Source organism: Tenrec ecaudatus, chromosome 18, assembly GCF_050624435.1.
Source record: "Tenrec ecaudatus isolate mTenEca1 chromosome 18, mTenEca1.hap1, whole genome shotgun sequence".
In the NCBI taxonomy this organism is placed as follows: domain Eukaryota; kingdom Metazoa; phylum Chordata; class Mammalia; order Afrosoricida; family Tenrecidae; genus Tenrec; species Tenrec ecaudatus.
This window is the reverse complement of record NC_134547.1, coordinates 9,686,926-9,700,305: the sequence shown is the minus strand read 5'-3', so window position 1 is coordinate 9,700,305 and position 13,380 is coordinate 9,686,926. Positions and strand designations below refer to the sequence as shown.

Genomic DNA, 13,380 nt, shown 5'->3' with positions numbered 1-13,380 from the left:
ATCCTGTGGGGGCAGAGTCATGTGTTTCCAAAGAAGCCTCCAACCCACTACCATTGAGGCAATTCTGACTCAAAACTCTAGAGGATGGAGTTGAACTGCTTCATAGGGTTTCTTAGACTGTAAGTCTTTACTGAAGCACGCTGCCTCATCTTTCTCCAAGACAGCGGTTCCCAACCTTCCTAATGCTGCGACCCTTTCATATAGTTCCTCATGTGGTGGTGACCCCAACCATAAAATTATTTCCGTGGCTACTTCATCGCTGCAATGTTGCTATGGTTATGAATCGTCATGTAAATATCTGATCTGCAGGGTGTATTCGGCAATTCCTGTGGAAGAGTCATTCGACCTCCCAAAGGGGGTCACGACCCACAGGTTGAGAACCGCTGCTGTAAGACTCAGTGACTGGTGGGAGCCATATGGCTTAAGAAGGAGATGGAGGGTCTTAATCTGGAAATGGGAGCCCTGACCCCATCTGGGTAGCGGTACTCACAATGAAGGGGCAATTGGGATAACCAGGTGGGAGTGCATCTGATACCATTTGTCTCCCCCCCCCCCCCCCCCCCCCCCCCCGCCCATCCCAGGCATCAGAGGATGGAGCGGCTGGATCCCCCACCCAGCACAGCGGTGGGGCAGGAAGAGCAGGAACTTCGAGAGCGAGCCTTCTTCTCCTGGGCTGAATTCAGCCGCTTCTTTGATGCGTGGTGCCAGCAGCGGTTGGCGCTCTTCCTCATCAAGAGCTCCATGCGCCTGGCGCGCTGCCCCTGGGCCAGCGCGCCCCCGCTCTACAGGCTAATCGACGTGCTCAAGTACAGCTACGTGCGGCTGGTGTGCAAGGATGTGCGGACGCCCAACCGGCCCACCATAGGGTGCGTGAGTCCGAGCTGCCTCTTTGCTGGGGGCTGGGGGTGCTGGGGAGATTAAGGCTGGGCAGAGGTACCCCCACAACACACACACGTGTTTCTGACAAGGTAGAACTGTCCCTGTGGGTTCCCAGTTCCGTAACTCTTCACGGGAGTAGAAAGCCTCGCTTTTCTCTCAAGGTGTGACTGGTGGTTTGGAACTGCATAACAACTACATCACCAGATCTCTGAGAAGGGGCCTAGTAGTGACTGGATTACTGATAGGGAGACGGAGACCCAGGACCCCAAAATAAAATCAAGCCTACCGTCGGGCTAGTCAATTTTGACTTATAAAGGCAGGGTAGAACTGCCCTTGGAGGGTTCCCCAGGCAGACTGCCTCCTCTTTCTCCCACGGAGCAGCTGGTAAGTGTGAACCAACAAGTTTTTGGCTAGTGGCCATACCGCCACCAGGAATCCTGAGGCCCAAACCAACTACCATCAAGTCGATTTCTACTACTAGAGAGCCTAGGGGAACAGAGTGGAGAACTGCCCCCCTTGAGTTTCCATGACTGTCACCTTTGTGGGATCAGGTGATGTGGACTCATAGAGCCAACCATATATCTGTACATATAGATAGGAGGCTGTGTGTATGTCAGATGTTCAGTTAGAGGCTTTTTCAGGGTGCTGATAACCCCCAGGATTGGCAGGCATATCACAGATGCCAAGGTGGATGAATCCAAGGTTGGCAGATCAGATAGCAAACCTCTGATGGCTCCCAGGATTGGCAGACAGTATGGCAGGCCGTTGGCTCCAACCCAAAGAGCTGGAAGTGGATGAGCCAGATGCAGTCTCCAGACCCAGCAAGAAGCAAGGAAGCTTTCCCACCCACGGTGTCCACTTATAGAGTGGGCCATACCACGCCTCGGTAACTCATCCTTTCCATGGCATCAGCGCCGTGACCTGAGTAAGCAGGTGGCACCCTGCCCTAGTCTTCTGACACCTGATTGGCTGCTCGCCGTAGATCCTACTATGGAGCTGCTTACCTGTGTTAAGTCACGTCATGGGAAGTTACTAGGCCTTAACTGACAAACCACTGTCAATCCTGGCCCAGCCAAGTTGACACAAAACCTAACTCTCACTCCTTTTTAATTCCATTTTTCCATGAACTACTCAAGGGTAACAACTCACCCGCCTTCAGACAGCAGAGGCTACTTTTGTCCGATAGTGGACTTAATAGAAATGAGAAGCACAAAGTATGTTCTTGCATCTGGCACCTTTTACCCAGCATATTTGTGGGTTTCGTCCTCCTTGTCAGGGAGTGTCCTTATTGATGATGGGTATGATGTAGGAATAGACCAGTGTCTTTTCCCACTCTTATTGGACGTCTCAGTTTTGTCAAATACTTGTGGCTAAGATGATACGAATACTCCTGCTATGAATGGTAATCCTAGCATATGTCTTTCCGTGCCCAGATATTTGCATTTACCTTGGATGGAATTGCTGGGTCACAGGTGAAGTCTGGGGTCAGTTTCAGTGTCTTCAGAAATAGAGATTTTTTTCCCCAAAGTGACTGAACCATTTTACACACCCAGCAATTAAATAATGTATGAGCGTTCTGGTTGCCCCGGATCCTCACCAACCCTTGCCACGGGCACTCTCATTCATTTGACCCAGGCTGGTGGGAGTGCAGTGGGACTCTCTTAGGGATTTAAATCCGTGTTTCCTTGATGACGAATGAGTCTGAGCACCTTTTAAGGCGTGCAGAGTTTTCAAACAGAACTATTGTTTAGGCGTGTATAAGAACATAGGCAAGGAGGGCAAAGACCCAGTCTTGGGGCTGTCCATGGAGGAGGAGAGAAAGGTTGGGGCAGGAGTCACAAGAGGACCTCACCTGTGATGCTGCTGATGCTGAAGCACAGCAGGTGGTGCATAAGTATCTAAAATGATTTGTTCTTAAATTGTTGAGGTCAGTAACACTCATCCACTTGGTGGTGCTGTGGGAAAGTGTTGAATTGCTAACTGTGTGGTCTGCAGTTCAGACCTATCACCCACTCTTGGGGGAAAGTTGACGTTATCTACTCCCATAAAGACTTACAGCCTCGGAAAGTAAGGGGAAATAGAGGAAAGAACTAGGAGGCAAAAGACATTTATAGAAGTATAAATATAGGCACATACATGTGTAAAATATTAATATATAATGATAGGGATATAGGTCTATGTACATTATTTAAATGTTAAGTATGAAGGTAGCAGGTGGACATTGGGTCTCTACCCAAGTATTCCCTCAATGCAAGAACATTTTGTTCTAATAACCTGGCATTTTGTGATGTTCACCTTCCCAACATGATCGCTGAAGACAAAGCAGGTGCATAAGCAAATGTGGTGAGGAGAGCTGATGGTGCCTGGCTATTAAAAGATATAGCGTCTGGGGTCTTAAAGGTTTGAAGTTAAACAAGCCGCCATCTAGCAGGGAAGCAACAAAGCCCACCAGCCTGTGTGATCACGAGATGTCGACAGGATCAGGTGTCAGAAGACCCAAAACAATTATACTGATGCAAATGAGGGGGGTTCGAGTGGAGACCCAAAGCCCATCTGTAGACAGTTGGACATCCCCTCACAGCAGGGCAACAAGAAGGAAGAAGTCAGCCAGGATGATAGCACTGACGAAACACACATTCCTCTAGTTCTTTAATGCTTCTCTCCCCACTCCCACTCTCATGACCCCAGTTCTACCTTACAAATCCAGCTAGATGGGAACATGTGCACTGGTATAGGTAAGAGCTCTTGGTGCACGGATAAACCCCTCAGGGACAGTAATGGGAATAGTGATACCTTGAGGGTAGGGAGAAGGTGGGGGGAGAAGAGGGAGAGGAAACCGATCCCAATGATACCCCCACCCCAGGGGGACAAACAACAGAAACATGGGTGAATGGAGACAGTGAACAGAGTAAAACATGAAAATAATCATCATTTATAATTTATCAAGGGGTCACGAAGGTGGGAGGATGGGGGAGGGAGGGGAAAAAAGAGGAGCTGATACCAAGGGCTCAAGTAGAAAGAAAATGTTTTGAAAATGATGATGGCAACCAATGTACAAATGCGTTTGATTCAATTACTTTATGGATGGTTATAAGAGCTGCAAGAGCCCCCAATAAAATGATTTATAAATTAAAAACAAAAAAGATTTATAGCCTCGGAAAGCCTGTATCAGGTCACTGTGAATCAGAATCAATTCAATGGCAGTGGGTTAGGGACTGGTGAAGACAGGACGTTTCAGACACGGGGACTTTATTGTTGGCTATCTAGTCTGTGCCAGCCTTTACTGCACCTGTATCCAACAGAACTAACCACTGCCCAGTCCTGTGTCATCCTCCCCGTTGTTCTGTTTCAGGTCACTGCTGTAGTGCCTGGGCCCATCCATCTCCTTGATGTTCTTCCTCTTTTGGGGCCGACCCGATGCTTTCTATGTGTTAATTCTTTAATGCTCACAACAGTTCTAGGAGAAAGCTATGGTTATGTGTGCTTATTGTCGGGTGCCTTCCCGTCAGTTATTAGTACTCTCCAGCAATGTGTCTGGGTTTCTAAAGGGGATGGTGCTCATCCTTTAATCTGAAGGTTGGCTGTTCAAAGCCACCCTGAGGCACCGTGAAAGAAAGGCCTAGTTAATGACTTCCATAAAAATAACAGCCAAGAAAGCCCCATGGGGGCTGGGGGGGTGGGGGACAGGGAGGAGGCCAGTGCTGCTTTGTAATTCACAGGGTTGCCAGGGATCAGAGCCATCCCCACCCCCCAGGGCGATGGTTTGCTCCTTGGAGGCACAGGGACTCTTGAGTGACTTGTCCAAGATCAGGCCCTCTCTCTTCTTTTTCTCTGTGTTGAGAACAATTCTTCCTTTAAAAGGTGGGGGGTGGAGTCACGTGACAACGGGCGGTGGTCATTCCTCCCGCAGGGCCCCCCAACCAGGCTGCCCCGCCTTCATCGTCGTCAAGCTGAGCCCGCTCCGGGACCGCCTCGTGGTGACCGAGTGCCAGCTGACCCACTCGCACCCCGCCTGCCCAGTTGAGTTTGCCTACTACTTCCGGCCGGGCCATCTGCTGGCCAACGCTTGCTTGCCAGTGCGCACCACCAACAAGATCTCCAAGCAGTTCGTGGCTCCGGCTGACGTGCGTCGTCTGCTCACCTGCTGCAAGGGCGAAGACCACGGTGTCCTGGACGCCCTCCATGTGCTGGAGGGGCTCTTCCACACCGACCCCGAGGCCAAGGTGGGGTCTCGGGAGAGGCCAGACAGGGTGGGGGAAACAAACCTGTTGGAGGTCCACCCATCCATCCATCTGTCCACTTCTCTCATTCATGTATCCACTCACCCATCCATTCCATCGATCCACCCTGCTCATTCATACACTCTGTTCATTCATCCCTCAGTTCTGTTGTCCACACATCCCTCTACTCCTTTGATCCATCCACTTATCTTATTCATTCATTCATCTACTTCATCCATCCATCCATCCATTCCTCAGGAATTCACCCACTCATCTATGTACTCCATTCATTTATATATCCACTTACTCCATTCATTCATCCCTCCACTCCATTCTCTCTACCTGTCTACTCCTCCCTCTTTCCTTAATATTTATTCACTCCTCTCATTCATCCACTCATCTATCCATTCATTCATTCATCCATCATGCATGCAGGCATTCCTTTTGTTCATAATATGATCCATCTCCCCACTCCATTTAATTCATTCATCTGACCACTCACCCCAGTCCATTCATTCATCCATCTACTCCATGTAGTCATCCCTTACTTTTATTCATTCATTCATCAGTCTACCCACCCATCCATGTACTCTTTTCATTCATTCATTCAATTACTCTTTGTTGAGTGCCTACCGGATTCCGGGCATTGGGAGTTCAGCATCAACCAAGGGACAGATATGGGCCTTGCCCTCAGAGAATTCATCTCCTAGCACAGTGCTGCCTGGTAGAACTCTCTGTGTTGACGGAAACATTCTATGAATCCGCGCTGCCCCACGTGGAAGCCACCGGCCATATGTGGGGTGATCGCTTGAGATGTGGCACGAGTGCTACCCCGAGACTGGCTTTTCTATTTCATCAGTTTTCGTTTGGGTCTTAATCCATTCGTGTTTATTTAGTTCTTGTCACTTTTTTTTTCTTTTTCACCACAATGGAAATAGAAACAGCAAAAAACTCACCCGCTTACCCGTTTGCTTTAAATGAACTGAAGTGTGAATAACTACACAGGGCAAGCGGCTTCATCACAGTTAGTGGGGGGTGGTGGGGGGAGAAACAGGCAACAGACAAGCATACCCCATGTATTACCATGCCACTCAGGTTGGGAGTCAGGAGCCCTTGTGGTGCAGTGGTTCAGCACACAACTGCCAACCCAAAGATTGGTGGTTCGAGCTCACCCAGTTGCTCCGTGAGAGAAAGACTTGGTGGTCAGCTCCGGTAACGGTGACACTAGGGCGGTTCTACTCTGTCCTCTGGGGTCACTGAGTCGGAATTGAGTCAAAAGCATTGGGTCCATGACTTCTCCATCTCCACAAAGGCTCTACCATCCACCGCGTTCCTCAAGCAGGGAGGTGTGAGTCATGATGTCTGATCTCTTTTGCGATGGCCACAGGGCAGTGGTTAGGAGCATGGACTCAGGGCCCACGCTGCCTGAGTTCAAAGCCCAGACCTGCAGCTCACGACCTATGTGACCTGGAGCGAGCTAGGGAGTCTCTCCATGCTACCAGGTGCCACCTGGTGCCCTCTTGGCTTTATGTTTGCCTGTGCCTTGCAGGACCCCTGTTGTAGTGGTTATGAATTTGGGCTGCGATCCATAAGGTCAGCAGTTAGACACCACCAGCTGCTTCTTGGGAGGAAGACAGGGCTTTCTAGTCCCATAAAGAGTTACAGTCTCTGGGAAGTCTACCATGTCCTATGGGGTCGTTATGAGTTGGCATCGACTGGATCGCAGTGAGTTTTTCGTTCTTTACCTCATGGGCTGTATCCTGCTGCTCCGAGGTATGGCTGGTTCATACCTTGGGGGCCTGGGGCAGCCCCTGACACACTGCACGCCTTCAGCAAACATTTGTCAAGTGAGCTCATTCATTGATGTCTCTCCCACCGTCATTGTCACCCGTGACTCCATCGCTGTGAAATCAACTCTGACTCGTGGTCACCCTGTAACCAAAGACCAGCCAAACCCACTGCCATCGGGGCCATTCCAACTCGTAGTGACCCTATAGGACAGAGTTGTCCCAGGGTGCCTCCAGGCTGTAATCCCTTAGAGACGCAGATGGCCTTCCTCCTGTGGAGCCACTAATGGTTTTGAACTGCCAACCTTTCACTCAACAGTCAAGTGCTTTAATCCCCCAAACCAAACCTGCTATTGAGAACAACTCTTCTAAAACTGCCCCACCTGGTTTAATGGGCTGCCGTCTTTATCGGAGCTGGGGTTCGAACCACCAACCTTCTGGTGTGCAGTTGAGCGCTTAACCAGTGCATCAGTGGGGCACCTCTTGAGTGGCCTCGTCGCGTACCCAGAACCTTGTGTCACGAGTGAGGGGATGTTTGCATCAATGGGGTAGCCACAGACTTGGAGGAGGAGGTGACTGTGAGCAGAGATGTTCATTACCATAATAACACCTCTGCTGAGTTGAGCTGTGATGTATGCAAAAAGTCAGCAGTTCAAATCCCCCAGCTGCTCCTCAGGAGCAAGATGGGGCTTTCTACCTCCCTAAAGGGTACCCGCCTGGGAAACTCACATGGGGGCAGTTCTACCCTGTCCCTGTAAAGTCACTATAAATTGATATTAACTTGATGGCCGTGAATTTTTTAAAAATTCCCTTCCCCTCCCCTCAGTGAATGCCAGGCAAGATTCTCAGTGCCTCCATTCTTTTTATACCAGCCTAAGGATGCGCTCCATTTGCATCTGTTTACCACTCTGGTGGAGGATAAGGACGTTGCCCGGAGCCACACAGCCAGACAGGAGGGGCTCCAGAGATGCCACTTCTCACCACTGCCCTGCCTCTCAGAAGGCGCCCTGGTAGCACAACAGTTAAGCAATCGGCTGCCAACTAAAAGGTTGGCTGTTCGAAACCCCTTCCCTCGCCGGCTGCAGCTCCCAGCGTGAGACCTGCGATTTGTCTTTCCGGAAGAGGAGAGCCCAGAGAACCCTAAGTGTGGGGCGGTTCTGCTCGGCCACTTGGGCCTGCGGGCGTGCATTGCGAGCAAGGTTCTGGCAGGCGATGCCAGGACTGCACTTTGGGTGCCGCTGGCTTAGACTGCGAAGGAGCCCTGGCGGCGTAGCGCTTGCGCATCGGGCTGCTAACCCCAAGGTTGGCGGTTTGATACTACTAGCTGGTCCTCAAGAGACCTCTTCCCATGAAGAGTTACAGTCGTCAGACGCCATAGGGGCAGTTCCGCCCTGTCTTATAAGGTTGCTATGAATCGTCATTGACTAGATGACATTGAGTTTGTTTTCCCGGGTTTCAATCTGTTGTATAAAGAGGATCACCGGGAGTGGGGTCCAGAGCCAGATGAGAGGGCACGCACTTAACAGCCTGGACAATTTGGCTAGGTGATATTAACTATTGTTCTGCACTGCCTCCTGCAGGCCAAATGAGTATCATGCACAGAGAGAACGCACGGATGGATGGATGGATGGATGGATGGATGGATGGATGGATGGATGGATGGGTGGGTGGATGGAGTGGATGGATGGAGTAGATGGATGGGTGGGTGGGTGGATGGATGGATGGATGGATGGATGGATGGATGGATGGAGTGGATGGATGGATGGATGGATGGATGGATGGATGGATGGATGGATGGATGGAGTAGATGGATGGGTAGATTGATGGATAGATGAATGGATAGATAGATGAATGGGTGGGTGGATGGATAGATAATGGGTGGGTGGGTGAGTAGAAGGAAGGCAGGAAGGAAGGGAATCCATTTCCAAAAGTGTGGGACCTAGACCCTGGGAGCTAGCCTGGGCGATCCTGGCCCCTGGTGACCTCTCTCTCATCCTGTGCTCTTGCAGGTGAAGCTGGTGTTCGTGGAGGACCAGGCCGTGGTGGAGACGGTGTTCTTCGTGACCTCGCGCACCAGGGCGTTGCTGCGGCGCTTCCCGCGCATGCTCCTGGTGGACCGGCTGCCCGGGCTGCAGGGCGCCCTGGACCTGCTGGCCGTCCTGTGCGTGGACGGCGCGGGCCGCGCGCACCAGGCCGCCTGCTGCGTGGCGCGCCCGGGCACGCCGAGCCTGCTGCGCTTCGCGCTGGTCTCGCTGCTGCAGAGCGCGCCGGACGTCAAGGGTCGCGTGCGCTGCCTGACGGCCGGGCCCGAGGTGGCGGCGCAGCTGCCTGCCGTGCGCCAGCTGCTGCCGGGCGCGCGCGTCCAGATCTGCCGCGCGCAGGGCCTGGAGACGCTCTTCAGCAAGGCGCAGGAGCTGGGCGGCGCCGGCCGCGAGGACCCGGGCCTCTGGCCCCGCCTCTGCCGCCTGGCCGGCGCCGCCTCGCCCGCGGCGTACGCCGAGGCGCTGGCCGAGCTGCGCGCGCACGGCCCGGCCGCCTTCGTGGACTACTTCGAGCGCCACTGGGCGCCGCGCCGCGACATGTGGGTCCGCTTCCGCGCCTTCGAGGCGGCCCGCGACCTGGACGCGTGCGCCCTGGTGCGCGGCCACCGCCGGCGCCTGCTGCGCCGCCTCAGCCCGTCGCGCGGCGTGGCCCAGTGCCTCCGCGACCTGGTGGCCATGCAGTGGACGGACGGCGCGGGGGAGGCAGCGCCCGAGGTGCCGGATGGCGGAGCCTCGGGGCTGGAAGGCGAGCCAGGGGCGGGACCCCTGGTGCAACCAGAGAGGATGCGGGGCTTGGGGCCAGGGGACTCGGGCGGGGCGCAGCACGACGGATGTCTTTGGAAAGGGACCTCATTGGAGAAGGAGGGGGTGAGAGGGCTGGAGACTCGAGGGTGGGGAGGGGCGCCGTTAGGAGGCAAGAAGGGGCAGGAGCCGCAACCCAGAGACTGGAGGGGGCTGCCGTTCGAGACCCCCAAGGCAAGCGCCCTGGACAAGAGCATCTGGGGGGCAGCCCCGTGGGAGAATGAATGCGGGAGAGGGTCCTCTATCAGATCCTGGAGAGGGCCCCCTGTGGCGGGCGAGGAAGACTGGGGACTGGGAGGTGACTTCTGGAGGGCAGCCCAGCCGGAAGAGCAGGGGCTACGTGGCCTGGAAGGGTATTCCCGGAGGATTGCCCAGGAGGAGGAACGAAAGACCAGGGCGCTGGAGACCACAGGTGCCCGGGGAACCCCGGGTGAGTATATGGGGCCCTGGGGTCTACAGGGCAACACCTGGAGGGGGGCCCAGTGGCAAAATGAAAGGGCCAGCGGTCCGAAGACCAAAGACTGGCCGGAGCAGCGAGTGGCAGGGGAGAAGGCCAGGGGGCTGGAGGCCCGAAGTTGGAGGGGCGACCATTTGGGAAGGCTTCAGGAGCTGGTGCTTGAGAATGGAGACGCAGTGGGACCCCGGAGGCAGGGGAGAGGGTCCGAGGTTGGAGTCGAGAAGGGAGTGCCCCGGAGAGTCAGCAAGGGCCTGGAGGACATCGTTGTGGTCCAGCTGGGGGACACGACGTTTCCAGGCCTGGAGAATGGCCGTGCTGGCCTAGCCCGACCTGTGGATCCCAAGAGCCGTGCGGGAGGAGGGGTGGGGTGGAGGGACCCAGCAGAAAGGCGACCAGGGCTGGGGAGCGGAGTCGTGTGCAGCACACCGGTGGGGGCTGTGTTCCAGGGGGAACCAGAATGGGCCACGGCAAGGAAAGGGTACCTGCCGGATGGCGGGGAAAGAGACGATCCACAGAAACCAAAGAGGCCACTTGGCCCCTCGGGAGAAGAGGGCGCAGACTGGGAGCCCTTGGCCAAGTTCCGAGCGGCCTGTGGGCCAGAGCTGGCCGACCTGGTGGCGGAGGAGCTGGCCTTCGCCAGGCAGCATGGGACCCGGGGTTTCCACTGCACGGGAACCGGCTTTGCACTCAAGGATGGCACCTCAGACTTCCACCTGGACGGAGCCCTGACCCGCTGCACCTGCTCCATCCATGCCGCCAGGCACCTGCCCTGCCGGCACCTCTTTGCTGCACGCCTCCTCACCGGGGCAGCCTTATTCCACGTGGACCTGCTCAGGGATTGCTGGGGGAGAGCCCCCGAACCCTGACCCCTCAGGCCCCCAGCCCACACACCTCAGAGGTGAGGGCAACAGGGCATGCTTCGATCCCAAAGATTAAACAGGGCGGACGGAGGTCAAGGAAGCCGCTCCAATCCCTCTGGCCAGCTCCTGGGGCATCCGTGGATCTCTTCTTCAGCACTTAGTCTCTCTGGATCAGAGGGGAAGCTGACATCGGCTGAGGAGTTCCTGATGCTACAGCTTTGGGAGACAGTACGGGCCAGGGTGGATTCTGGTGACTTCCATTGAGAGAGGATATGTTGGGTGACAGGTATAGACAGGGGCAAGCCAGGGAAGGAGGCAGAAAGAGCCAAGGTAAGGTTATGTGTGTGTGTTTAGAGAAGGGCACGTAGGATTTGGGGAGAGTCAGGGACTGATTTAAGGTGCAAAGGGGGAAAAGGGCAAAAACCAGGAGAAAACAGAATAAGATAAGGAGAAAAGAGGGAAACAAAAATGGAAGAGACTATGGGCTGAAATGGAGAGGGGGTGGGGAGGCAGGAGAGAAGCTCACTGCCATCGAGTTAATTCTACCTCAATGGAGAAGAGGAAGCAAGACAGATAAGTGATGGGAAGGGAAAAACAAAGGGTGTGTGTGCGGGGGGGGGGGGGGGGGGGGGGGGGGACACACTGATATTTGTCCAAAGGCTGGAGGCTTAGGGCCCCCTCCTCCTCTGGATGGTTTGGGGGGTGGGGGGTGGGGACGGGAACTGTCTGGACAGTTGGCTATCACGTTTGGAATAAAATAGTGCTATTTTGGTTTTCATGCTGAGGTTCTAGCTTCTGGGAGAGGGTGGGATGCTCCGATCCAGAGGGAAATGGAGGTGGTCCAGTGCCCCCACCCCCTGATTTTCTATTAGCAAGGCCTCTGGGGCTGAGAAGGGATAGAACCCCTCAGATGATGCCCCCCGCCCCCCTCAGCGTAGCTCAAACCTCAAATCCCCAGCATCCATCCGCCCAGCTTGCCTGCAGCTGTTGAGCTAGCTCTAATTCACAGGGACCTCCTGTGTGAACCCCTGTGGGGGACCAGCCTCCCCACAATCGAATGGGCCAAGGGGGCGGGTATGTAATTGAGGGGTAAATTGAAGAGACATCCGACATCATAAAACATGCAAGAGCTCACCTCTTCCATGACCGGAACCAGAATGAGACAGTCCGGTACCGGATTCTCTCACAGACTTTTGTAATCTCAAGCAAGCCACCTGTAAGCTCCCACGTAAGAGGAAGGGGTTGTAATAGAGACCTGTACGTGACAGGAGGGAAAGCTGGGGGTGTTCACGCAACAGGAAGGGGAGGTGCTAGAGGCACACATAACAGAATGGAACAAGATGGGCGGGCTCTAGAGTCAAGATGGCAGCCTCACCTTGTTCTTCTCTGAGTTGGCTTGACCTCTTTGAGCTCTTCTCCAGGGGAGCAAACTATGATCCTTGATCAGAGGGAGTGGGCCCTACTGAGGATGGGAGAGACAATGGGGTCTGCTTGCTTTCGAGGGCAGACAGTCTTCAAGCAGTTGACCTCCAAGAGTATAGTGAGCGGCCGTGTGCTTGCAAACAGCACCTGCTCCACACCTGCCCCTAGCCAATGTGCCCAGTTCACAGCAGTGACAGTTGTGTCGTGCCTTTCAACCCCTCTCAGCCCTCTATCACACAATATTCTGCTGTGATCCGTGGGATTTCCACTGGCTAGTCGTCAGACATGGATTGCCAGATGTCTCTTCCTAGTTTATTTCAGTACAGACATCTACCATAGGTGACCCGGCTGGCACGTGATGCTTCCAGAATTGTAGCAACACAGCGCACCACCCACACCCTGCTGGGTTGGCGGCTTCTGCTCTGTGCTCACGGATCACATGTCTGTCACTGGACATGATCCAGTGGCGGTATCATTGTATGCCTGTAACTCAGTGTCACAGAGAAGGTGCTGGTAGCTTAGTGGTAAAATTCTCACCATCCATGTGGAAAACTTGAGTCCAATTCCCCGGCAGTGACGCTCACAAGCAGCCACCACCCTCTGTCAGTAGGGACGTGTGTGTTCTTAAGATGCTGACAAGGTTTCAGCAGAACTTCCAGACTAAGACTAGGAAGAAAGTTCTGGTGATTGTCCAAGCATCTGCCAGTGATGTCTAGAGAACCAAACCCAGTGAAACCCATACAGGTAGAAGCAAGCTTTACATCAAGTCATCTCATTATCAAGAAAGCATCCCAGCCCCGTCCAACTTAAGTCCACAAGTCCCAGGCTAGCTAGCGTAGAGCTTTCTTCAGACTCATGTACCTGTGGGCCCATGATGCAGAAAAGGGGAAGCAGGAAGGGCACAGACCGGTC

General features: G+C 54.1%; 1 protein-coding gene across 1 annotated transcript; it reads left to right on the top strand.

Moving 5' to 3' along the window:
* The first annotated feature begins 585 nt into the window (after nucleotides 1-585).
* ZSWIM9 (zinc finger SWIM-type containing 9) lies at nucleotides 586-11,640 on the top strand. Its single transcript, XM_075536312.1, has 3 exons — nucleotides 586-866; nucleotides 4,790-5,102; nucleotides 8,896-11,640. Exons 1-3 carry the CDS (start codon nucleotides 592-594, stop codon nucleotides 11,050-11,052), a joined length of 2,745 nt encoding a protein of 914 aa, XP_075392427.1. The 5' UTR covers nucleotides 586-591; the 3' UTR covers nucleotides 11,053-11,640.
* Nucleotides 11,641-13,380: the final 1,740 nt, after the last annotated feature.

Bases quoted from the DNA above. Each gene is read 5' to 3' on its own strand.
- ZSWIM9 (XM_075536312.1), top strand. From the start codon at position 592: ATGGAGCGGCTGGATCCCCCACCCAGCACAGCGGTGGGGCAGGAAGAG. The intron at 867-4,789 runs GTGCGTGAGTCC...TTCCTCCCGCAG, and splicing joins CCCAACCGGCCCACCATAGG to GGCCCCCCAACCAGGCTGCC. The intron at 5,103-8,895 runs GTGGGGTCTCGG...GTGCTCTTGCAG, and splicing joins ACACCGACCCCGAGGCCAAG to GTGAAGCTGGTGTTCGTGGA.